This window comes from Eschrichtius robustus, chromosome 4, assembly GCF_028021215.1.
Source record: "Eschrichtius robustus isolate mEscRob2 chromosome 4, mEscRob2.pri, whole genome shotgun sequence".
Taxonomy (NCBI): domain Eukaryota; kingdom Metazoa; phylum Chordata; class Mammalia; order Artiodactyla; family Eschrichtiidae; genus Eschrichtius; species Eschrichtius robustus.
Window position 1 is genome coordinate 152,116,340 of NC_090827.1, and position 25,481 is coordinate 152,141,820.

General features: G+C 65.7%; 1 protein-coding gene across 3 annotated transcripts; it reads left to right on the top strand.

Moving 5' to 3' along the window:
* Positions 1–980: 980 nt before the first annotated feature.
* On the top strand, positions 981–25,122 carry CTBP1 (C-terminal binding protein 1). 3 transcript variants are annotated; one of them, XM_068543608.1, is made up of 10 exons: positions 1,008–1,112; positions 8,386–8,576; positions 9,948–10,102; positions 17,813–17,957; positions 19,230–19,436; positions 21,381–21,595; positions 22,500–22,630; positions 23,261–23,388; positions 23,880–23,997; positions 24,222–25,122. In XM_068543608.1, exons 2-10 carry the CDS (start codon positions 8,570–8,572, stop codon positions 24,406–24,408), a joined length of 1,293 nt encoding a protein of 430 aa, XP_068399709.1. In that variant the 5' UTR covers positions 1,008–1,112; positions 8,386–8,569; the 3' UTR covers positions 24,409–25,122. The 3 variants fall into 3 exon arrangements, with proteins under 3 accessions (XP_068399708.1, XP_068399707.1, XP_068399709.1); XM_068543607.1 differs by lacking the exon at positions 8,386–8,576 and having other exon boundaries at positions 981–1,112; positions 24,225–25,122; XM_068543606.1 differs by lacking the exon at positions 8,386–8,576 and having other exon boundaries at positions 982–1,112.
* Positions 25,123–25,481: the final 359 nt, after the last annotated feature.

The following is a 25,481-nucleotide window of genomic DNA, read 5'->3' on the forward strand; positions in this document are numbered from 1 at the left end:
CTGCTGTCGTGTTTAATGATGTGCTTTTTACCTAAGAGGACAGTTACATCGCCCATCCTCAGGGTCACCTGACAGCGTTCCGACTCCCAGGACATCCCTGCTCTGGGGATCAGGTTCTCCCAGGGCTGGCCTTGGCCCTTCCCCATAACCGGATCACCTTGCCCTTGAGGCCTGGCTAGCTCCCACCCTGGAGAGCCCTCATGACCCTCGGGTGCCAGGTGCCCTCTGGACTTCTGGAACTAAGCACAGGTGCTGTCTCTGGGGCTGCGGCGGTGGTCAGACTGACACCCACTTCAGCCACACCTGGCCACCTCCCAGGGACCACCTGCACCGCCCCAGGCCCAGGGAAGTCCCTGCCGCTGGCTTCGGGAAGCTGTCCTGGGGACTCCGGTGTAGGCCACCCCGCCCAGCATAAGGGCGGGTTTTCCCAGAAAAACCCTCCGGGGTTTGCGCCGCTGCCTCCCCCGACCTTGCGGCCGCCCGGACATTTAAACCACCGGTGCCCAGGAGCCCGCTCGGCGGCCGGCGGGTAGGTGCGGGATGGGTGCGGCCGGAGGGTGAGGATGAGGGGCCGGTTCAGCCCAGCAGTCAATGCCCAGTGGGTTCCAGGAAGGTGGGGCCTGGCACGTTCAGGGCAGGTGCGTGTGCATGTGTAGGGCAAGTGGGGCCTTGGGGATTCTCAGCAAGTGCGTGTGCTCATTCGGGCAGGAGGGGCCTGGTGTGTCCGGGCAGGTGCCTGTGCGGTTGCCGGGAAGGCGCGGCCAGCGGGGGCGGGGGAGCCTAGCGGCCGGGCGGGGCGGGGCGGGCGGGCGCGGCTTGCAGCCGCCCGCGTGGTCCTGCGCGGCGCCCGCGCCTGGAAACAGGAGGCCGCCGCGCCGGAAGCCCCGCCCGCGCGCGCGCCCTGTCCCCGCCCGGTGGAGCGGCTGCTGGCGCGGCGCGGCGGCTCGGCACGGCGGCGCCCGGGCGCAGGCGAGCGGGCGGAGCAGCGGACGGCGCCCAGGCCGCCCCACGCGCCGGGCTCGCGGCGGAGCGCGCCGGACTCGTCGGGGCCCGCGGCCGCCCGCGCCTTTCAATGGGCAGCTCGCACTTGCTCAACAAGGGCCTGCCGCTCGGTAAGGCCGCGCGCGCGCATTTCCGGCCGCGGGGGCGGGGCGGGGCGGGGCCGCGGGGGCGGGCGGGGCGGGCGCGGGCCCCGGCTTTGTGTGCGAGTGCGCGTGCGCGCCGGCGCCCGCGCGCCGGCGCCCGTGGGCGGGACTGGGGGGGCGGGACCGCGGGAGCGTCGTGCGCGTGCGCGTGCTGCTGCGTGCGCGTGCGCCGCCGCCCCGCCCGCCCGCGCAGGTGACACAAAGGGGCGCGGGGACCTCGGGACCCCCGCAGCCGGGACCTCGCACTCGGTGCTCAAGCCCCGCAGGCCCGTCCGTCCTGCGGGCCGGGCTGGCCGGGTCACTGTTGACGGGGCCCTGCAGCGAGGCCGGGCGCGCCGGTGACCCCACGTCCTTCGGGGCCGGACCTCGGACCGCTGCCGGGGGACGTGCGGGGCCGCAGCCTCGGACCCGAACCGGCCTGTCTGCGGGTCCGCGGCGCCGGGTCTTCCCGCAGGCGATCTTTACTCGTTTTTGAAATGACGTTTTTGAAATGAAATGACCGTTTTGAGATCTTTACTCGTTTTTGAAATGACCGAAGTGATGCGTCAGCTGGGAGGCGCGCCGTTCCCGCGCACCCGGCAGAGGTGGCGGCAGGGCGCCCTTCTCTCTCTCGGTCCGTTTCCACCTGAGTAACGGGACAGGTGTGACCCGCTTCTGTTTGTCCCCAGGCACCTTGTGCCCCTCCTATTTTGAAAGGTGTCAGGAACAGACATTCTCCGTGCCCCGGGTAGCTCTGGGGGCCCTGAGCCTGGGGCTGGGGGGCGCAGGCCGGGCGGGGGGCGCCGCGGGTGGTGTTGGTTTGCCGGCCGCTGCCCTACGCCCCCGTCAGGCCACTTCCGTGTCACGCTCACCTGTCTTTCCACTCTTGCACAGCCCCAGCTTCTTCGGGCTTCCAGCCACCGGGCTGGGGCCTCCTCATGGTAGGGGCGCATCCTGTCGGCAGGGAAGGGGCCCCACCCGGGAGGGGCCCCACCCTCAGCTTCCAACGCCACCACCCTGCCCCTGGGGCCTGCAGATCGGGGCCCCAGGCTCCGAGGCCTGTGGAGGGAGGAGCTGCCACGGCACCTGAGCCGCGGGTTTGGACGGAGCTTCCTCTGGCTGGTGCCTGCCTGTCCCGGAAGGGTGCACCGGCCCTGGGCTTGCCGGGAGGACGGCCTTTAGCTGGCAGCCTCTTAAGCCGGGAACCTGGCCCGGGCAGCCCCTTTCTGGTGATGCTCTTCTTCGTGGTTGGTTAGGACAGGTTTGCTCTCGGGAAGTGGGATGGGGTAGGTTTTCTTCCAGGTGCTCTGAGATGAGTAGTCACGAGGGTAAGCCCCTCACCCAGCTCCCACTTCTCTGGGTGGCTGGAGAGTTGGCTTGCACAAAGGGGGTCCAGAGCTGGGACTGCCGGTCATATCCCATGCGGGCGTCCTCCACCTCTCCAGGACCCCCCCACTTTTCAAGAGAAGCAACTTTATTTCTATAAAAACATACACAGGCAAATATTCAGGAGAAAGCCAGCTCCCAGCAGTGTGGACATCTGGGGTGCCCTGTGGGTCAGTGTAGCCTGTCTACTCTTGAATGGGGCAGCATTCCTCAGCCTCTGGGGGAGTGACCACAGCAGCCAAGAGCACAGAATTGTCCCTGGGGAAATCCCAGCTGAGCCCCTGACCAATGCATGGTTATGGGCCCCTTACGTGACTTCTGTGTCATGTCTGTAAAGTGGGGATGGAGCGTGTGAAGAGGTGGGATCACATGAGTGAGCGTGTGCCAGGCGTTGGGGATGGAGGGACAGGGCTGAGGACAGGGACAGGACCAAAGCTGGGGACAGGGCCGGGGGCAGGGCTGAGGGACAGGGTCTCCACGCAGCAGCTGTGAAACGTCGCTCTGGAAGGGAGGAAGGTGACATTCCCTAAGTTACGGGTGGCATCACGATGAACCCACCCCAACCTGCGTTCTTTCGACGTGGATCATGTTCTTGTTTCCGGGATTCTGAGTATCACGAAGGTAGCAGAACACATGCACACACGTGGGCGTAAGTGAAGATGGTGAGAGGTGAACACGCGTGGGGAAGTCTTGGTGACGCATCCTCACTTTTTGTCACAGTTTTTATCCAGCACGTGTGTGGGGCGTCTTTTGGTTTCCAAGGAGTTGAGAAGTTGAGGCTGACTCTGGCCGGTGGTCCTGCTGGAGGTTTTACGCGGCCATGCGTTGCCTGCGGGAGCGCCCTGGCCTTGGCTGCAGGGGCTCAGCGCCCACCCCAGCCAGACTCTGCCTGGGGCAGCACGGCGGACCCCGGCCAGACGGCTGGGCTGCGGGGCAGTGGGGCGAGCTGGAGAAGGCTGGCTGCTGCTGGCTCTTCAGGCAGAGTGACGCGGGGGCAGGCGCGGGGCCGCCCTCGGGTCGTCAGAGTCCTGTCTTGGGAGGTGGCTTTCCGGAGGGCATGCCTGGTGGTCAAGCTGGAGGGCCGGTGCTGGCAGAGGGGCTGGCTTCACGCAGGAGGGTGGGGAGGTGGCAGGGGCAGCGGCCGCCAGTGGTGCCAAGGAGTTTCCTTTCCTGCTGCTGAGCGGTGCGCGTGACGGGCTCCGGCTACGGTGACTGGGGCTCTGTGGCGTGCGGGCCAGAGACCTGGTGGAGTGAGGAGAGCACACCCTCGCCGTGGGCCCGGGGAGGCTGGCCGTTGGACGGGCCGTGGGGCCAGAGACCCTGTCCGTGGCTGCTGCGTTTGGGGCCTGGGTTGGGGGGGGCAGTTACTGGGGCTGGAGAGGAGCAGAGACCCTTTTGGGGGCGAGTTCTGGGTGCGCTGAGCTTGAGATGCTCATCGGTGCTGCAGAAGGAGGTGGGAGCTGGCCCGGGACCCTGACCTGGTGCTCAGGGCGTGGTGTGGCCGAGGGCCAGCTGCAGCCCCTGGACCCTCCGAGGGTAGCCCCACACTGGGGAGCCGTGGCCAAGGACGCGTCTTAGGTGCGTGGTGGGGGGGTGGGGAGGGGAGGAGTGGCCGCCCGGCAGGAGGGCCGCACGGCCAGTGTGTGGAGCTGGGCAGGAAGGAGCGCAAAGACGGTGCCGGAGTGTCCACATCCCCCCGTGCGGCTCCCCGTCGTTGGCATCTTCTCTTAGCGTGGAATGCAAGTCGCAGCCCAAGTCCCCTTTCGTCCTTTCCTGTCCCCTCTTGTTCCCTCCCGTTCCGCCGTCCCCTCTTGCTGCTGCGTGGCGCGGCTCAAGGGAACCATCTACCGGTCCTAGAGTCTGGGTGGGGTGTTAGGACAGCCGTCTGCCGGGCCTTCATCGAGCGCCCTCCTGTTGGGCCCGAGCTGGGCGGCGGCTGGCAGGGACGTCCACTTCGGCCCCGCAGGTCTGGCCACCCACCGCTCCCCGCGTTTGCCCGGGAGCCGGGGCAGCCCAGGGCCGCGGCGCTGCCAGCTCTTGGCACGGGCTTCCTCTCTCAGCAGCCGCGCTGGCCCCTGCGTTCCCCTCCCCCCTTTACTGAGCCGCTGGGATGCGGGCACGCACTGCCTCTCCCCGTGGCGGGCACCTGGCGCCTCTGTGACGTGGGATAGAGCCGTCTGTGCGTCAGGCTGGTCGTCAGAAATCCCTCCCTCCCCACGTGCTCGCCGGGTGCCCCCGGAAGCCCGTCCTGGCAGAGCTCGTGTTCTGGCCGTAGGGCCCCAGTGGTCAGCCGGCACCCACGTCCATCCCTGAGCAGAAACCAGGCGGGCGGGAGGGGAGCAGGGAAGCGGGGGTGGTGGGCGGAGGTGAGGCCCGGAGGAGAAGGGAGCCTGGGAGTGTCACGTGTTGGAAGTGCAGGGCTGTGGCCCCCGGCAGGTGCTCCCGGCAGCCGGTGCGGCCCCGCCAGCACCTCCGCGTGGTGAGCAGGTGCGGGGACCGCGGGGCGTGCTGGAGAGGGGTCCGCGTGAGGACAGGACGGGCCCTCCTGCGCCCAGAGCCCCGGGTCTGGGGCTGACCAGGGAGGGCGTCTGGACACCCGGGAACCTGGGGCCAGCCTCACGCCACCGGGAGATGACCCGTCTGCTCCCTGGCTGTGCCATCGCTGAGGGGACAGAGTCTCCGCCCTGACAGGTGTCCTGGCTGCCAGCCACCCGCTCCCCAGGGCGGCCCCTTACCACGGTCTCGGAGGCCACCAAGGGGCTGGGGCCGTCCCTGTCGTATCTGGTCCCCAGAGTTTCTTTGCAAGGAGCCGGCCCTGTGTCCCACCCTCCCAGATGGGGTCCAGTTTCTGGTAAGGGGGAGGGGCAGGTGTGTCTGGAATCTGGCCGGGGGGCTTCCGGCCAAGACCCCATCCCTGCCACGCCCCCGACCACGAACCGAGCCCCTGGCTCACCTGGTGGGGGAGGGGTGCACACCCTTGTGGCTCCCGAGAGACAGGCGGGTGAGTAGAGGGCAGGAGCCCCTGAGACTCGTCCAGTCAGCACAGGGTGGGGGGGCCAGGCTGGCGGCACTGCACCCACCGGGCGCGTGGGACATGGCCTGCGTGCCACCCCCAGGGTCCACGCCTGCTGGCCACGGGCCTTGCTCTCTCCACCCATCCTTCACTCTTTAAACACGGGGCTGTTCCCCCGGAGGGCAGAAGGCCTCCTGTAGGTTCCTGTGCAGGGTGTTTGGGGTAGCGGTGGCTGTAGGAGGTGGCTTGGTGGCCCTGAGGTCCCTGGGGCTACCTGCTGGCCTGCTTTGGGCTTGACCATGACCCTCCCCTCCCCTGGCCTGACCTTGTCAACCCTTCAGCGCACCCCCTGCTGCCCTGTGCGTCCAGGGGCTCTCCCATCGGTGTCTTGAGTAGTGAAGTCACTTACGGGGCTTCTGTTTGGTTTATTTCTAGAAACAAGGTGCAGCTTAGCGTTTTCACCCGTGAGCGTCCCCAGCACGAGCCCAGAAGCTTCTTGCGACTGTGGTCTTGCTGTTATTTCAAGCACAGTTGGACGGTTGAATCCCTGTGTCTCGGCCACTGCTGGACGCTGCCGTCCTGTGCACAGGGCACTGGGGCCGGGGAGGGGAGAGCCAGACTCACCCTGTCTGTCTGCAGTGCCCAGCAGAGGTCGCCTCCCGTCTGCACGTTGGGCCTGAGACCTGCCCAGGGCCCTCCGTCTGTTCAGGCTGGCCTCCGAGGCCCGAGGCCCGCCAGCCGCTCCTCTGGGCGGGCGCCCACCACCCCCATGGGCTAGCGGGGACGCACCTGGCTCCTTTTAGGCTGCTCAGCATTGGCAAAGCAAAGCTTCCTTTTGAGACCATTTTCACAAAAGGATTGGTGGGCGGTGGACACGGGAGAGCCCAGGGGTCCAGGTTGTTTCACCAGGGCTGGGAAGACGCAGTGCTGGGCCGCACTTGAGGCGCGTGAGCCCCGGGCCTTCGGGGGACAGGGAACTGTCTTGGCCGTCGGCATGTAGCGGGCGCGTAGGGACGCTGCTGACGGATGGGACCGCGAGTGAGCCAGGGAAGGCCCGGCTGGGCGCTGCCCTGCTTCCCGGTGCAGCTGGCCCTGGTTCCTCCAGGGTTTAGGGAGGGGACTGAAGAAAGCCTCGTGACCAGACGGCCGGCTGTGACTCGTCTGGGGTCTCCCTCACCTGCACACACTGATCTCATCACGTGTGGTTCCCGGGGACCCTCGGGTAGGAGGGCAGGGCACCCGGGTCGGCCTGACTCGGCCGTGCGGAGGTGACTACTGGGGTGCTTTGCCCGGTGCTGCCGCTGCAGTTTGGAATGAGTTTGGGGCCAACTTTGGAAGAGACGATGGCATCAGTGGGACCTGGGTTGCAGGTGTTTGAGGTCCTGGAGCTCGCTCTCCTGCCTCTGCCCAGTCGGGGCCACGGCAGGGGTCCCACTCGCGGTCGGCAGCACCCACCCCGGCTGCGGTGTGGTCGGTCAGCGGGAGCGAGGCTGGGGCCCCAGAGCCAGCGAGACCCTGAGCGAGGCCAGCGTCCTTGCCGCCCGGCCCAGGCACCCCACCCCCGTTGCTGTCCCCGAGCCCCTCTTGTGAGAATCAGGGTAGGAGGGTGAGGCTGGCCTCCAGGTCGGCCTGGAGTGAGAGGAGGGCCTAAGGACCGGCACTGAGGGTCCCTGAGGTTCTGGGGGTGTCGTCCTGTCCTGGGGCCACCCCCGGGGCGTGTCTGAGGTGTGGGGTGACACCTGCTGCCTACGGCTCGTTGAGTACGTTTTTCACCGGAGAAAGTTAGATCAAAGGAGCATCCGCGGTTTGCAGTGTGGAAGCGTTCCGATTCCTCGTGCTTGGTGATTCCGGAGAGGAGCGTGGCTGCATGGAGGCGGGGGGTGGGGGCACGGCGCGAGTTGCGAGAGCTCTGGTAGCGCAGCCCCTCGGGCACGGAGTCCCTTCGCGGCGGGGCTGCTGTCCACGCTGCGTGGCCCGGGAGGCGGAGCGGGTGCGGCGGGACGGGGACCTGGGCCGGGGCGTCATGCCCCTACCTGTGGGAGCGTGGGGGGCCTCGGCGCACGTGGCCGCGTGGGGCTGAGGGGGCCGAGGCCGCCTGGGAGCCGGCGGTGAGGTCAGTTCGGGTGCTGGGCACCCACCGGTGGCAGGCACTGAGGGCCGCGGACGGCCCGTGGCTGCAGGCTGCCCCCTGGCCCTGCCGCCCGTGTCCTGGGGTCATGGGCTGTGCCTGGCTGGCTGGAGCTTTTCAGGAGCGGCTGGCCAGTCCCCGCAGTTGAGCCGGATCAGGGAGGACTCGGGTGCGCCCGAGGTTTGGGTCATGACCAGGTCGTCCTGCCCCCCGGGAAGGGCTGGGCAGCTCTCTGGGGAGGGACTGCACCTGAATCTAGCCCCGGCCCCGGGACACCACCCGCGGGGCCCGCAGCTGGGATGCAGGAAGCATCCAGGTCGGGGTCTGTGTCCCGGGGCCCCCCTCAGCGGCCTGTTGGAAGTCCAGTCTCCTTGCCCCGTCGTGGACCCAGGAAGCGACGGGCCCCATGAGATAGGAGCTTGCAGAACTGGCCACAGCCCGCTCCCTGGGCTGTCCTGTCGCCAGGCCTCCCAGCTGGTGCACTTGGTGGCATCCGGGCGGGGTCCCGGGCACGTGGCGGCGACCTTCGGGGTGAGTCTCTTGCCTCTGCGTCCGATCCGTGGCCCCGCCGGTCACTCCCACGCAGGGCCGGGCCTGATTCCAGGTAGGTCCCGGCCCGGCAGCCACGGGCCTGGGGTCAAGGTGCAGGGAAGCCCCTCCTCCACGGACCTGAGGTTCGTGAGTCTAGTTGACCCTCAGTGGTGTTTAACGTGTCTCTTGTGTTTAATTTTTAGTCAGACTTTGACCCGGCGTGGGCTTCAGTGGTCGCCGTGGACGGGAGCCTAGGAGCTTTGGTTCGAGACAATTAAAGACGTGGGATGAGGATCCAGTGACAGGACGCAGTTCCGCAGGGGTTCTGAAGATAGACGCTTTGAACAGTCGGATTCATGGTCGTGGAAGCCGAGCCCATATTAAGAGATGTCAGGTTGGTCGGGGCTCGGGAGAGTGAGGCCGCCCGAGGCCGGTGTCCCCGCGGCCGCGGGGAAGGAGCTGCTCCCGGGCTCCCTGCGCGTGGCGGGGTTAGGACAGGGACGTCCCCAGCGGGCGCGTCACCCGGGCCCCACATTTGCCGTGGGGTTTGCTTCTGTCGAGGGTCTCGAGGGAGGGGTGCCCGGCCAGGCCGCGGGTCGGCGCGGGGTTTCTCTGGATGTTCCCGTGGACTCGCTGCGGTGGGGCGCCCTCCCGGTCGCGGTGTCCTCCGTGGGGGGTTCCCGTCCTCTCTGACCGCTGGGCGCTCCAGACAAGGCTCTGCAGGCACCTTTCAGCTAAGACACCTTCGCAGACCCGGAGGGCTCGGTTTCTTGCGGTCGCGTGGATCGATGTTGGGCAGAGTTCAGGCTGAGTGAGGCCGGGAGCGGGTGTTTGTCACACGCTGAAATGAGTAACGTCTTTAAGTGACACGGCGCTGTTCTCCCAGTGGAGCTGGAGAGACCAGGGCACCGTCTGCACAGGACTCCTGCCGTCGCACCACAGACAGAGGGGGCCCGGACGCTCTGCTCATGATGCGGGGGGAGGTGACCAGAGTGGCCCTAGCCTTTGGACCCCAGGCCAGGAGCCCTCCCGGCGGTCCTGGCGCCTTTGCCGCCGGTCCTGACGGCCGTGCGCTCTCGGGAGTGGTGGGCACTGGCGGGCCGCTCCCGGTTCTCGTCCTGCGCCCCGCGCGCCGGCTGCCACGTCCCAGGGCAAGCCTGGCGGGGCCGTGGTGAGGGGGCGGGCCGATGCAGCCACCGCTGTCTCGCGTGTCACCTGTGAAGCCCTCCCGTCTCCACCTGGGCCTCGTGTGGAAGGAGCGAGTTTTTAATAATTCTTTGCTGTCTCGTTTCGGGAAGGTGAGGGGTTCTGGCCTTTTTCTGGTGTTTTAACCCTCTTCTACCTTTGCGCTGTTTCCTGCTCCTCAAACCTACAAGCAGAGGCGATGCTGGTGCCGGGTGGGTCCCTGTCGGGTTTTTGGGTGGCAACACCACAGCGTCGAGTGGAAGAGAAACATCGGGTGCGTCCCCGAGCCCGTCGTTCCAACCCGCGTGTCTGGCCGCCAGCTGGAGCGCGGGGCTGCCTGGGGCTCTGCACCCCTGAGGTCCTGATCCGGGGCGGGGGGGCAGTCACCACTGTCGGTGTCCACTCAGGCAGCAGAGAGCCGTGGCAAACACCAGTGCGTTTTCCTTCCTGATTTTTAACGTATTTTTGACAAAGATCCTGGTGGCTGGACACGTAGAGTTGGAAGCCCTTGGGGTGGGCTGAGGTTTCCGCGGGGGCCGTGCTGCCGCGGGAAGCTGAGCGTCCGGCCCTGTCGTTGCAGGCGTCCGACCTCCGATCATGAACGGGCCCCTGCACCCCCGGCCCCTGGTGGCACTGCTGGACGGCCGGGACTGCACGGTGGAGATGCCCATCCTGAAGGACGTGGCCACAGTGGCCTTCTGTGACGCACAGTCCACACAGGAGATCCACGAGAAGGTACCACGGGCGGGGCGGGGAGGCGGGGAGCCGTGGCCTCGCCAGCGCTGAGGCAGGCGTCCCAGGGTTCCTGCCGGAGTGGGCAGGTGCCGGAGCTGCCTTTACCACCTGGCCGGCCGGGAGGCGGGGGTGGGACGTCTCCATTACAACCAGTTCTTTCCCAGAAAGCGGCATTTGGGGATGTGGCTGCAGTGGACGGTGCTGGGGGCGGGCAGGCTGCATCTCCGTCACCGGATGACTCAGGCCACGGCGGTCGCCAGGACACCCCGAGCCTGTGCCACGTGGTTTGCAGCTCTCGGGCGCCCTGGGACAGGAAGTATGTTAATCTGGTTTCTGTTTGTAGTCACAGCCAACCGGGTACTTCAGAACCACCTTTCCCCTGAGTCAGCTGAGAAAGCTGGGCCAAGGTTTATAAAACCTAGGTGCTTCGGAGAGCCAGCAGGGTCAGGAGAGGCCCAGATGCCACAGGGGTGCACAGGTCGTGCCCGCCGGGCTGGGGCATCGGCTGTGCTGGAAGAGGTGGCTGAGAGGCCAGGGCGGCTTTGGCAGCCTCATGGGCCGGTGAGGTTGGAGCCCTGCTGGACCCTGGCTCTGGGCTGGACCCTTGGAGAAAGCACGAGCTGGAACCAGATGCACCCTCACCTGTCCACCAACCGGCCCAGCAACGTCCACATCAAGCCTTGAACTTGGATTATAGGCAACCCTGTGCCCTATGCTCAGGTGGCTGGCAGAAACAAGGGAGAACAGTACACTTATGGGAAGAGACCGTAGGCCTGGGCCCCAAGTTGTTTCTGCAAATCACCTCCTAGGACAATGTTCATCGCACAGTCGAAGATAACAAGATAATAGGAGAAGAAAGAACTGAGCGAAAACCAGCAGAGACAAAGGACTAGAGGGACCCAGGGGCCGGGGGGGTGTCTGCTGCTACAACCACCACGTGAAAACCAAGCCTGAGCACTTCAGAAGGAGCCGAGCGCAGAAGACGTGACGTCGGCAGGCTTCGGGGGAGTTTTTAGAAGATCTAGGAGCTGAAACAGAGCAAAGCTGAAAGTGAGAACTCACTGGGCAGACTCGCCAGCCACTCGGGTCAGTGGCAGGACGGAGGCTTGAGGTGAGGGGCCCACGGTGGGGAGCCAGTCTCCGACAGAAATCTCAGGGACCGAGGGGAGGGGATGGGCCACGAGCGAAATTTGATGAGAAAAAGGCTGACAATGGTCCAGAGCCGAGGGAAGGCAGCAATACGCGGGTGAGAAAAGTGCGGCAGCGTGCACGCCCGGGCGGCCCCTCCGGGAACTGGGGCTGGCGGTTTCCCAAAGCCGAGCAGGCTCGGGCCACCTGCCTGGCCGTCGCAGCGCTGGCGTTTCTCCCAGAGAAGCAAAACACACATCCACACAGAAACCTGCCCGCGAGCCCCCCAGCAGCTTTGTTCCTCGTGGCCGGAGCCAGAGGGAACCAGGTGGCCTTCAGCCAGGGCACGGGTACCGAGGAGCCCCATTGGGCAAGAGAAGGAAGGATGAGCCACGGGCACCGGCGTCGGCCGGGCCAGAGCAGCCAGCTCGTGAGGGTCACGTGCATTGTCACTCTGGCCAGCCACCGTGACGGGGACAGCGAAGGAGACGGAGGTGCCAGATTCAGGTGCTGCTAACACGGGGGTGTTTCTTTGTGGTGACGGCAGTCCTGCATTCTGTGTCCTGTTGTGAGGCGGCTACTCGAACAGACTCACAGTGAAGTTGCACCGAACAGCACACACGAGCGAGGACAAGACGGCCAAGGGGACTTGGGTGCACAGATGGACCTCACCGGGCACGAGCTCGTTGCCCACCACAGCGGCCGGGCTGGGGGACACGGGATCCCTCTTGTTGGCAACTTCTTGTGAATCTTAAACTGTTTCCAACTAAAAAGATACTTTTTAAAAAAACCAGTAGTGGAATGAAAAAGAGACATACCGAGAGAAATTTTTAAAAATTGTAAGCAGTATTAAAACAAGTTTTGCCAGTAAATTTGAAAATTAAGACAAAACGTGTTTTTTTCCAGAACTGTAACTTAACCAAAACTATTTCAACAAGTTAATATAAAACCCAGGGCTTCCCTGGTGGTGCAGTGGTTGAGAGTCTGCCTGCCAATGCAGGGGACACGGGTTCGAGCCCTGGTCTGGGAAGATCCCACATGCCGCGGAGCAACTGGGCCCGTGCGCCACAACTACTGAGCCTGCGCGTCTGGAGCCTGTGCTCCGCAACAAGAGAGGCCACGATAGTGAGAGGCCCGCGCACTGCGATGAAGAGTGGCCCCCGCTTGCTGCAACTGGAGAGAGCCCTCGCACAGAAACGAAGACCCAACACAGCCATAAATAAATAAATAAATAAATAAATAATTTAAAAAAAAAACCAAAAACCCAAATAAACAAGTTGACAGACCCCTGGGGAGCGGGATAGGGCCCTCAGAGCCCCACCCGACGGGCAGGCGGCGTCCCCCCCGAGCCCTATGCCTCCTGACACCCACGGGAAGCCACAGCCAAGGCCTTGCCTGCCAGAGAAGAACAGGTAGAAAAAGTGTCCTGGGGACAGAATTTTATGCTCCTGACAGAAGAGACGTTCGGACTGTGTAATTGGTGTCCTTAGAGCTGAGGTAGCGCCTGACTGTACACCCAGCAGGACGCGGCGAGAACAGAATCACAGGAGAACCAGAGGGTGCCCCTGGAGACTGGATGGGAGTGGAAGGTTTAAACTTGAATAGGAAGCTCGAAAGACACAGTCAAGGGAAGCCCAGAGGCAAGACGGAAGCGACGAGGAACGAGGAGAGATTCGCAAACTCCCCAGGGGTGCCGTGCCCAGCTGGCCAGTGCAGCCGCTCTCAGGAGCCTCGTGTTTCCCATCCTGGACAAGCACTTCCTTCCTCCCTCTTTGCTGCCAGGGGTGGCCAAATGACTAAGTCCAGCCAGGGAGAGGACAGCAGCCTTTGTGTGCAGAGCCACCTTCCCTCTTTCTGCTGGCTGGAAACCAGATGTGATGGCTGGAGCCTGGGCAGCCACCCAGACCACAGAAGGAAGCCATGTGGAGCCAGGGGAGCCTGGGAATGGCGGGGCAGCAAGTCAGGAGCCCAGGACCCCGATGGCTCTGGAGCTGACACGGGGTCCATGGACCACCTGGCTGCAGGCTTTGGCCTAGAAGGGAAATATCAGCCTGTCTTACGTGTCACATCTGATCAGGGGTTTCTGCCTCCTCACAGCTGGTTGGACGTCCGTCCGACGTTATTTGAGTGTTAAGGAGGAGAGGCTGACGTTTTCGCCACCATACAAGGAAAACAACCAAAGCTGGACGGTGGCTCCCGCGCTCCTGCCGCAGACCCAGGACGAGCGTCGGGGGCCCGGGAGGCCCTGCCGTTCAGGATCCAGAGTTCACCAGCGCCGGGGCGGGGGACAAGAGCCAGAGCGGCCCCAGCTGGGCGCGTCAAAGCTCCTGAGAGGAGGGGTTTTACCAGGCTCGCTCACGCGCCCACACGCGGGGCCGGCGCAGGCATTTCTCCCCCCAGCCGCTCTCTCCGAAGCTCCTCAGACAAAGTCAGGTGCCCGTGAGGTGGGGGCAGCCGTGGAAAAGGAAGACCTGGGGTCCCGTTGAGGGGCTGGGCCAGGGTGGGAGAGACGCGGGACGCGCCTGGGGTTCCAAGGGCACCAGCAGGGGCCTTTGGAGTGAAACGCCCAGTCCCAGGAGGGATGCGCCGAGGCCGGGTAAGACATGAAATAAAATCCGGGGAAAACGCAGAAACAGGCACTGTAGCCAGTGGTGGGGTGGCTCCCGGTCGGTGGGACCTGAGGACCCTGGAGGCGGAAAGGACTGGTCAGCCCACGAGCCCTGGGGACGCTGGCCGGTGCCCTCGTGCACACCCGCCGTCACCAAGAGTGAGAGGGGCGTCTGCAGGGAGTGTGTTCGCCCCTGGTCAGGACAGAACCAAACGTGGGCAGTTCTGCAGGAAGCACGGCGTGGAAAGGAGGGGTCGTCTGAGTACGAGGCAATCAAAACAATCTCCCTGCAAGAGAAATCACACAAAACAGGAAAACAGGGGGGCGAAGGAGACGTGCCCGCAGTGCGTGTAACAGTCGGGGGGTGAACGGCTGAAATACTCAGACTTCTCAACCAACAGGAAAAGGACAAATCCCAGTAGACAGTGGGCGAGCGAGGGGGTGTGTGGACAAAATAGCAACCGCGGAGCAGGTGACACTGCCCCCCCACCAGGGACTCACAGACACCCAGGGGCAGCCGGGCCGTCAGCTCGCAGGTCTGGGTGGGGCTCCGGCAGGCCTGTGAGAATCTGGTCTGCGGTCTTCAGCCCGCTGTCCCTCCACCTGGGCCATCTGTCATCGGGAAATCCCACAGAAGACGCCCATCTGGAAAGATAAGAAGTCACTGAGGGGGTGTGTGTGTGTGTGTGAGATGCTGGGAGGGGACACTCGGGGCGAGGAGGTGCCCTGACCGGGGGCCTGCCTCTGGTGTGGTGCCCAGTGAGTACCCCTCAGGCCCTCTGCTCTGAGCGCCTGGCCAGGTGGGCTGCGTTGCCCCTGTGGACCTGAGGACACCAGGTCAGCGACTAGCTGGGTACCCGGCAGGTAGAGGCTGGCAGGAGTGGACGCTGGGAGGTCGGCGCCATACCCGGGGTGTCACGGCCACTGTGCAACCAGGGAAGGGGTCATGAGCCAGCAGGAGCACGGACCTGGAGTCTGGACAGGGCAGTGTGGTGCCCCTGCAGTGGTCTCATCCTGTAGCCGGTACAGGGTGGGCGCTGCTCTGAGAGGAGCCCGGGCTCGCCTCTGAGGACACTCCGCCTGGTACCCTGGGATTCAAGAGATGCTCAGTAGAAAAAGGGCCAGGCGTGGAAAAAGTAATTTACCCAGAAACGTACCTGGGTGACTGAGTCACACCCAGAAATGCAAATGAAAGCTACAATAACGGTTCCAGCCTGCGTGCGCCACACGGAGTATTTGGAAGTTGGGAATGCCTGGTGCTGGGCGGTCGGTGCTGACGGGCAGACTGTGCCCCGGGGGCAGTGGCAGCAGGACTGGAGCCTGCAGAGGGTTTGCAGGGATCCGCTCACTTCTCACCTCAAGGAAACAAGCAAACACGTGGGTTTTTGCTGCAGCACAGCTGGCGCTGGAAGCCACACAGTCTCTCCAGATTTAGAAACGTTCAGACCATCGTGGACCATCCCTGCTTAAAAGTGCAGCCTGGGACACTTAAGGACCACAGCTGGGTGCAATGCTCAGGAAAAAGCTGCCCCTGCGCATGCGCCTGAGCCGCGAGGACCACCTGCCCCGTCCCGCCCGCCCACAGCCCATCCGCACGCCCGTTGTAGCCGAGGGCCCCGCAGGCGTCCAGCCGATCCACCCGCCTCTGCGTCCGGGGCTGCGCCTCCCAATGCTGGCAGGGACGTGTCCATCTCTCTGGTTCTAGCACCCAGCCGTTCCGGACACCGTGGGCACCGACAGATCTCTGTCTACATGCAGCCTGCCCCCCAGCTCCTGCCCACCTGCCCCAGGGGGCCCTCCTCACCAGCTCTTGTCCGCACAGCACAGGGCGGCCAGAGGGGCCTCCCCTCTCCCCTGCACCTCCCCGTGGCCTTCGCCATGTCCACTGCCCTGTCTCTTCCTGCCCACCCTCCCCACGTGCTCTCGGTTAATCCCCTCTGCTGCTGCTCTGCTGTCACACGCCGGGCCTCACCCCGTCCACAACGGGTCCCGTCGAGTCATGGCACCGGAAGTCAGCGCCTGCGTCTGTGGCCCTCCCGGGAGGCCGGGGAAGCTGTCAGGACTCGGGCATGATGCAGCCGGCCCATTCACGCGCCCGCTGGCAGTCCCTGCTCCCGGAGCTGAGATTCCTAGATCTTCCGAGCTGGGGCCAGAGCAAGGCTGGCAGCACCCCGTCCCTTCCTTGCAGGATCAGGAACCCAGGACCCCTCTGCCCTGCTGCCCAGCTGTCCTTGCCTTGGTCCTTTCTGTGAGGTCCCCTGTGGCCGTGTCCTCCAGGCCGCCTCAGGCAGCAGGAGGGGAAGGGAGGCCAGGCCAGCCTCAGAGGAAACTGCGTTCCGGGTGGCCGTGTGTCCGGCTGGGACCAGGGCTCAGTCATCGTAGAAGGGGCGAGCCTGGGGCCGTTAGCAGTCTCCCCGAGGCTGCAGTCCCCTGCCCTGCGCCCCACGCTCAGAGCCCACTCCACTCTGCTTACGCCATCAGCCACGGGCCAGCTGCTTCCTCAGCTCGCATGCGGCCCCTTGTGGTCCAGCAGCCTCTGTCGCCCCGGGGCACCCAGGGTCAGCCCTGGAAGCTCGGTCCAGAGAGGGCCGCAGACACATCACCACAGGTTCCCAGTGGACTCTGTTTCACTGAATTTGAGACGTCATTGATTATGACGTCCCGTTAGGGAGGAATAAACCTCGTCCCCAAGTGTGGCAGGTTTTGAATTACATGATGTGTTGGAACGGGGTGGGCCCGCTCCGCAGCCCCTGCCCTTGGGCTCAGAGATGGCAGATCACGCGTCCCTGGCCTTGGCCAGACTGCGTCCCGGTGCGGACCCGGCTCTCGGTCCTGGGCTGTGGCCCCGCCCTCCTCGACCCGCGCTCCCCGCCCCCACCCCCACCCCCCAGGAGCGAGGTGCGTCGCACGTGGATGGGCCCGGCGCTGGCAGAGCTCATGGACTTAAGCTGGCGGGTGGGGGGCGGGGCTCTGCATGGGGCACGATGGTGGGTGGACCTCACCCACGGGGAGGTCTGTGCGCTTGGCACCAACCTGCCCGCGTGGGCCTCACCTGGAACAGACTCGCCGAGACACGCGGGCCGCCCCCAGGTGTCCTGGAGTCCCGCACTTGGGGACGACGGCCCCGGCCACGCTCCGAAGGGTGCAGAGACAGAGCCGGCGGGCCCCTCCTGGGGGCTGCAGCTGGCGAGGCCCACCTCAGGCGCAAGCGCGCCCGGAGCGCGTGCCCCACCTTGACGCGCCCTTGACAGCCCTCCCAGTGGCGGGGCGGGGGGAGGCAGCCCCCCAGGTCTGTGGTGCCGTGGACGGTGCGCAGGGGCAGCGGCTGCCCCCTGCCCCTCCCTGGGGGAGTGACCCTCCAACCCGGGGCCGTGCAGGCTGACCTGGAGGCCTGGCCTTGTGCGCAGTGGCAGTGGGGGTCGGCACGTCAGCCCCCTCCCCGTCTGAAAGGGGTGCCCTGCTCACTGCAGCGCGTTCACTGCCCCCGGGGACTTATCCGCCGCTCCGAGCGCGTTACGGCCTTGCGGCTGCTCCTGTTCTGCGAACGGTCTGTCAAGGTGGCCGCTGGCTTCTCACCCTATCGGCAGGGTCTGGAGGTTTCAGGTGTGCCGGGTCCTCCCCGCGCCCGGCGTTTCCCGTCTATCGTAGCGTCTGGTGCCCAAGGAGAAGGCAGCCCCCGCGCACCCCCCTGCGTCAGGCAGGCAGAGCGCTGTCCCCTGTGTCAAGCGGGGCAGGGACCCTCGGTGTGCTTCACGAGTTTGCTGATCCGTCACACTCGGGTCACTGCAGACCGCTCACACGGGGATTGGGCAGCTTCCGCCCCGAGAGGGCCTGCCATGCGCACCGGAGAGAAGGCCGCTCAGGTGGGACCCTGCCGGAGCCCTGGGACTCGCCTAGCGGGGGCCGCACTTGGGGGCAGTGCCCGCGTGGCTTCTCCCGCAGCGGCAGCAGCTCACGTGCCTCTTTCACTGCAGGTGCTGAACGAGGCCGTTGGGGCGCTGATGTATCACACCATCACGCTGACCAGGGAGGACCTGGAGAAGTTCAAGGCCCTTCGGATAATCGTCCGAATCGGCAGCGGCTTTGACAACATCGACATCAAGTCAGCTGGGGACTTAGGTAGGACGGTCTTGGATTCTTCTCTCTGCAACTTTGCGCACTGCTCCCTTGGCGCGATCTCATCACATTTTGTCCGTTGGTTTTACCGGGAAGAGGAGAGTCCCGCTGCAGCCGCCTGCCTGTCCGGGGGTGGCCTGGGGGCCGGCAGCGTGTGGGCCCCACGCCAGCTCCCCTCAGGCAGGCGCAGGGTGGCAGCAGCGGCCCTCAGAAAGCCTGGGCATTGTGGGCGGCGTGTCCGCCGCCCTCCCGCACTGCCTCCTGGGGACCGTGGGGAAGGGACGTCAGCCCGGGGGGGCGGCCAGCACATCCGTGTCGGGGTTTGCGCAGCCCTGTGCACGAGCCGTGGTTTGTGTTGTGATGTAGGACACGTGGGAGTGTGTACACACAGGTGTGTGACTCACACTCACGGAAACAGACCTCAGCGTGCTCCTCCAGGTACAGTCTTCCGCCTCTTGTGACGTTCTGGTCTAGTCTCTCCTTATCCTTTGTTTGTGTTGGTCACGGCTTAAGGGCATGTGAGGACACGCCCGGCCACGGCCCCTGGTCACCGAAGGCGGCCTCAGACCTGCAGCGTGAAAATGGCTCCCGCTGTCGGCTGCCACGCGTCCCAGGGTTCATTCTGCTCTGCCAGCCCAGCTCTCTCACCCCGCTATCACCTGTCCCCAGGAAGGCACCGCAGTGTCAGGCTGCGGTCTGGGCACTTTTCGAGCCAGGACGTCCTCCGGCCCTCGTCCCTGTTCGCGGAGCGGGTCCTCATTGCCTCGCGATTTCACGGGCTGGGGCTCCGTCCTTCGTCCAGGGACAGTCTGGGGCGTGCCGTGCGGTCATCCCTGCCAGACCTCCGCACGGCCTGGTCCTGTCAGGCGGCAGCCTTGTTCCCGAGTCTGACGGGGCCTCCAGCTCTGTTCTCGCTCAGTCTCCCCTGCATGACCTCCTGACCCCGTCTTAGGTTTTGTCTCAAGCCGAGCTGGTGAGGGGGTGGGGAGGGCAGGGCCTGGGGAGGTGTGGCCTGGCCAAGATCCCTTTCCAGAAGGTCCAGTGGCAGGTGGTCCAGGAGGGGCAGAAGCAGGTGTGGGCATCCGCCCAGGTGGCCTCTCTTCCTGTCCCCCACCCTGTCTGCCCACTGGACCCATGGGTGGCTTTCCCACGCGGCACGGGGCAGGTGACCTGCATTTGTCTCCTAGCATCCTGGGGCAGGGACGTGTCCGCCGGCCTGTCCCAGGTGAGACCAGGACCGTTCTAGTGACTGCCCCACATGTCTCGTGTCCTCAGGCATCGCCGTCTGCAACGTGCCGGCCGCGTCCGTGGAGGAGACCGCCGACTCCACCATGTGCCACATCCTCAACCTGTACCGCAGGACCACGTGGCTGCACCAGGCGCTACGGGAAGGCACGCGGGTCCAGAGTGTTGAGCAGATCCGAGAGGTGGCTTCTGGAGCCGCCAGGATCCGCGGGGAGACCTTGGGCATCATCGGACTAGGTGCGATGGCTTTTGCCCCCGTGCACAGGCTCTGTGGACCCTGAGGCTGGGGCTGCGCTGTGCTGCTGGCAGGTGCCCCCACCTGGCATGGCTGCCCAGCCAGGGGACAGCGCAGGGTTGAGGGGCCTTTGCCCCAGAGACTGTGCTGGCCCTTATCTGCCCCGGGAACACCTAGTGGGGCCCACGCACGCACACAGATGTTAAATAGGTGCTCTTGGGGTCACACGTGCTCGTGTGGTCACGCACACTCACGTGTGCTCACTCTGCCGTTCCCCTACCCCGCAACTGAGCGCACAAGGCTTCGGGTGATGGCCGGGCAGGCTGCCCTGGGCCCTGCTCTGGGTGGACGGAGGCTGCCCACGCCACTCACCCGCTCACTCGCACGCCCTGCAGGCCGGTGTCCTGGGCCAACCCTGGGCCCCTTGCACTCAGACAGCAAACCAGGGAACGGAGACGTGGGGCGGCAGGCAGGGTCCGGGGGGCAGAGGTGCCGGGGTGGTGCGGGCCTTAGGGGTTGGGGAAGCAGGGGAGGGCAGTGTGGTGGGAGGGGCCTGCCCTGGTCCACCTGGGCCACCCAGCATGGGCGGGACCGTAGCTCCCTGCGGCCCCATCAGCTGTCTCACAAAGGTTCTCTACGGCAAAGTCACCGCCTCATGCAGCTGTGGGGGAATTGCAGGGCAGAGACGCGCCTGCATTAGTGCAGGGGGTCAGGGTCATGGGCGTCCGTGGGACACAGGCGTGTCCCTCCCCGGCACGACTCGCTGTCCTGCTGGCTGTGCACACGCAGACGCCAGGGCTGGCCAGAGCCCCGTAGCCCTGTGAGCGCCCTGCTCCTGGCACCTAGGCCCCCAGCGCCCTCAGCCAGTCCAGGGGCAGGGATGGCCTGGCCCATGCGGTGTGATGAAGGACGGGAGGAAGGAGCAAGGCCGGGGAGCCGGTGGGGAGGAGGAGCTGGGTGTGCCTGGCCAAGTGGACTTGGGGCGGCCACCTCTAGGCGGTGTTGGTCAACACACTCAGTGGGGTGGGGACGCCCCGGAGGCTGCATCTCAGCCAGCGCCCGGTGGCCCCGGGGACCACGGCCCTTGGTCATCTGCTCCGGCCCTCCCCGCGCCCCTCGGGACTCCGAGAGTCTCTGTTCTGGTTCCCCACTGCCCAAAAGCAGAGTGGTCCCCCGAAACCTTCTGTGGCCCAAGTGATGTAAAGGGGAGAAGCAGCGACCTTTGGATTCACGTCACTCGTGGAGGCCAAGGTCACAGCACCTCCACACTGAGACACGGTGTGCGGTTCCCGGGGGCAGAAGGGGCTCTGTAATGGCACCTGCCAGACACACTGAATGCAATTTCGCTTTTGCCTTTTTTCATAAAAGTGAAAATCCTCTTCGGGTTTCTTTTGGTTCCTGGAACTGGGGACTGACGGCGTAGGTGAAGTGGCTTAAAGCGAGGCCAGCCGAGCGGGGGCTCCCGTGCCAGCGTCGCCCAGCGGGCAGTGTGAGTGACTGCTCCGGGGCGCTGGCACTGTGGCTGGTCGGCAGGACCGCTGGGTGCCTGTCCTCCCCGGGCCCTCTGCGCTGGCGTCTCACCAGCCTCCACGGCGTCCCGTGGCCCCGAGCGCAGGGCCCTGGCGTGCCTTCCCCCCACCAGCTCCTGGCCTGCGCTGCTCCCCTGCTTTGTCTTCTCGGGAGCCGAGGACAGAGGGCTTCAGCCTCCGGGGCACTGGGGCCTGTCCTGACACCGCAGCCCCTGCCTCGCCCCCCGTGCATCCGCGGAGCCCCCGTCGGCACTCCCCAGCTCCCCGGAGCCCCGTCCCTTCTCTGCAAAGCCTCGTCCTGTGCACGTCCTGCCGCTCGGCCTCTGGGAGCAGACGTCGCAGGGTCACCCCGGGCAGACGGGGAACCGAGGCAGGGCGGCCGGAGAGGTGCCGTGGTGACACCTTGTCGCCCCCCAGGTCGCGTGGGGCAGGCGGTGGCGCTGCGGGCCAAGGCCTTTGGCTTCAACGTGCTGTTCTACGACCCCTACCTGGCGGATGGCACGGAGCGGGCGCTGGGGCTGCAGCGGGTCAGCACCCTGCAGGACCTGCTCTTCCACAGCGACTGCGTGACCCTGCACTGCGGCCTCAACGAGCACAACCACCACCTCATCAACGACTTCACCGTCAAACAGGTGTGCGGCCCGCCGGCACCTCCCTCGGGACAGCGGCCAGGGGCCCCGGGGGGCGGCGGGGTCTGGGCGGCGGGGCCCAAACCGCCGCCTGCCCGCCACTCCTGCCGGTCACCGGCCACCACGCGGGCCCTCCCGCGGGGCCTTTTCTTCCCCGAACCGCGGCTTCGGGCCTTTCAAGTGCCCGTGTGTGCAGAGGCCTGTGTCGCAAGCGTGCACAGTGTATATACTTGGGGGTGGGTCAGTTCCGACGACAGTGCCCCCCCCCACGTGTGTGTGTGTACACGTGGGCTTGTACACACACGTGTGTATACATGTATTTAAGTGTGGGGTGGCCGTTTACATTGATGTGTGCACGTAGGTGTGCGCGCACACGTGCACGTGTGGTTACATACACGTGTGTGTGCATGTGGGCTTGTACGCACACGTGTGTGTACACGTATTTAAGTGGGGTGGCCGTTTGCATTGATGTGTGCACATAGGTGTGTGTGCACACATGCACGTGTGGTTACGTACATGTCCGTGTGTGCACGTGTACGTGTGGGTGGGCGTGCGTGTACATTCTGTGTGCCCACCTGGGACCTCAACTGCTGTCTGCCCCGGGCTCCTGAAGCCCCGTAGAGAGTGAGGCCGGGCACCTTGGTTCTCACCCAGTGGGTCTGGGCCTCTGGGGGACAGGGCGTGGCCGGGGGCGCTGATCAGAGCTGTGTGGTCCCCGAGGACTCAGTGAGGCCCGGACAGGCACGAGCCCCAAGCTGATGGACGGCCACCTGAGCCCCACGACGGGGTGGGCTTAGTTGGGGTGAAGTAGGGGTCACAAGGAGTCCCTCACCTGGGAGCGGGGGCAGCCGCTTCCCTGAACCGGCGGGGGTGTGTCTTCAGGCCGCACTGTCCCGTGTCTTCCCAGATGAGACAAGGGGCCTTCCTGGTGAACACGGCCCGGGGCGGCCTTGTGGACGAGAAGGCACTGGCCCAGGCCCTGAAGGAGGGGCGGATCCGCGGTGCGGCCCTGGACGTGCACGAGTCGGAGCCATTCAGGTGCCTCCCGGTGGTGCCCTGGGGTCCCCGAGACGGCGCTCGCCCAGCTTAGGCCCCGCGCTAGCCTGCGTCTGACCCGGTGGCCACGGCGCCGCGAGGGAGTGGGGCCCCAATGCCCACGCACGGTCTCCAGGCCCCGGCCTCAGGCAGCTGAGGGTCCGACGACAAGGGAGCCTGAGATCCCCCGTTGGGCAGACCTTCCTCCCTGGCCAAATCTCAGCGCGAGGGGAGGCCACCGCCGTGGGCCAGGACAACCCAGTCCCCTGCGCCTGGTGGGAAGGGCTCAGACCAGGCGCCCTGCTGAGTGCCCGGGGGCACGAGGCGGCTGGCCCCCATGTGGCCACGTCAGAGGCCTCATGGCCGAAATGCCCGTCTGGGGCAGCAGGATGGCTCCAGGTGGGTCTTTACCCTTCCGGGGCAGAACGGTGTCCGGAGGACCTGGGGTCTAGAGCTCACAGCCGCTTGCAGAGGGGGGCGGGCCGCGTCCCCCCCCCCAGTGAAGGCCCCTCCCCACTGCAGTCAGGAGCCCGTGGGCAGGTTTGTCTTTCCGGGGGAGCCACCAAGTCTGACGGAGGGTGGGGTGTGGCTCCGGGCAGGGGCGGGGCCTCTGACCTCCTGTGTGCCGTGTAGCTTTAGCCAGGGCCCGCTGAAGGACGCGCCCAACCTGATCTGTACCCCACACGCGGCCTGGTACAGCGAGCAGGCCTCCATTGAGATGCGTGAGGAGGCAGCCCGGGAGATCCGGAGAGCCATCACAGGTGGGCCGGGCGGGGGCCCTGAGGCCACGGGCATCTTCTGCTGGGGTGGGTAGGGAGACGGACCCACCCAGGGCCTGGCGTGGCAGACCCCAAACACAGAGGAGGCCGAGCGCGGCCCAGGCCCTCGTGTCAACCTTTGTGACGCTCGCTTGCTATTCTGCTTGGGGTGCCAGCTCATGGGGTTTTTCCCCCACCTTTTAAAGAGTCATTTATACGTGTAAGCCTTCCGGGCTGGGCCCTGTCAGCTTCTCTCTGAAATCCCCGGGCCGAGCAGATGGGGTTGGGGGCACTGCTGAGCCGAGATCGGTTGCTCGGGGCTGGGGGTCCCCGAGCCTTGAGGGCGACACTGCCCAGACAGGACCCCGCTGTGCCTAAGGGGAGCGGGTCTGGAGACTGCCCACGTCCCCAGTGGAGCCCCTGCCTCTGGGGTCCCTTTGGTGGCAGCCGCCTAACGCAGGCACCATCCCTCCCGTCTCCCCGGCCTCCCCCAGGCCGGATCCCCGACAGTCTGAAGAACTGCGTGAACAAAGACCACCTGGCAGCTGCCACCCACTGGGCCAGTGTGGACCCGGCCGTGGTGCACCCCGAGCTCAACGGGGCCGCCTACAGGTGAGCGGGGGCTCTCGGCCTGGACGTGTGCTCACGCGGCCCCCGTGGACACGGACGGTTGGGGCTTAAGCGCCCGAGCAGGGGCGACCTTCAGGGCCTGGTGGACATGAGACCGTCTGGGTGGCGGCCACACAGGGAGTGGGACGGCGTCCCCCAGCAGGCGGCCTTCAGGAGCAGCCTGGGGTCCTGCCCCGCTGGCCTCACCTGCCTCCTTCCTCTCCCAGCAGGTACCCCCCAGGCGTCGTGGGCGTGGCCCCCAGCGGCATCCCCGCCGCCGTCGAAGGCATCGTCCCCAGCGCCATGTCCCTGTCCCACGGCCTGCCCCCCGTGTCCCACCCACCCCACGCGCCTTCTCCTGGCCAAACCGTCAAGCCCGAGGCGGATAGAGACCATGCGAGTGACCAGTTGTAGCCCGGGCGGAGCTCCGCAGTCTGGGCACCGGCCAAGCCCTCGGACAGGCGTGTGCAGGGGCGGCGCCGCAGGTGGCCACGGCCTCCGGGACAGTCCGGGCGCCAGGGGTGAGAGGTGGCACCCTCTGCCTGCGTCAGCTGTAGTTGTCCCGTCCCGAGGGCCGGCCGCTGCCGTGTCCTTTGCGTCCTCGTTCAGCAGCGGAAGTCAGTAGTTCTATCATGAATGTCCCCGTCTGTGTACAGTCTTTAGAACATCACGAAGGATTTGTTTGCTTAGCTGTCGGCAGGAGAAGCCCGAGGCAGGGCTCAGCGGGTCTGCTTCAGACGTTTTCCCTTTTGTGTGTGGGTCGCATCCCGAACCAAGCAGTTGGCAAACTTCTCAGGACAGTGAATCCTCCCCGTTTTCTTTTTACGCCACACGGTGCATTGTTTTTTCTACCTGCTTGTCTTATTTTTAGAATAATTTAGAAAAACAAAACAAAGGCTGTCTTTCCTAACTTTGGCATGAACCCCCCCCCGTTCCAAACGAAGACGGCGTCGCTAGCGGTGCAGAGAGGAGCGCGTGGGCCTCCGTCCCGGGCGGCGGGGCTGCGGCGCCTGGCCGCGCGGTGCCGTCCTGCTGATGTGGTAGGCTAGCAATATTTTGGTTAAAATCATGTTTGTGACCGTAACCATTTGTATGAATTATTTTAAAGAAATAAAAGTCCCAGAAAGAGCCGGCACGTCCAGCATCTGTTTTATCGGCTTCGTGTCACCAGGACACAGGCGGGGTCAGTCCTCTTCTCTCCTAGCGCTGGTGGCCTTGGGGCTGGACAGACGGCCCAGTGAGCCGCGCTGTCACCACAGGAGGGGCGCTGCGGCCTGAGTGCCGGCCTCTGCCTCCCCCCGCCCTCCGCCCTCAGACAGCCTTGGACCCGGGCCCCTGGGGGCTGCAGAGGCCGCTGGCTCCAGGCTCGCAGGGACGTGCTCAGCGACACCACTCTGTCCTTGTCACACCGCCGCCTCCGGAAGCCCCGCCGCGCCCGTGGGTCAGACCGCACCGCGTGGCTGGGATGCGTGGCCGCGCTTACTCAG

Coding starts and splice junctions, on each gene's coding strand:
- CTBP1 (XM_068543606.1), top strand. CDS start 1,073: ATGGGCAGCTCGCACTTGCTCAACAAGGGCCTGCCGCTCG. Junction 10,103..17,812: donor CACAGGAGATCCACGAGAAG/GTACCACGGGCG, acceptor CTTTCACTGCAG/GTGCTGAACGAGGCCGTTGG. Junction 17,958..19,229: donor CAAGTCAGCTGGGGACTTAG/GTAGGACGGTCT, acceptor TCGTGTCCTCAG/GCATCGCCGTCTGCAACGTG.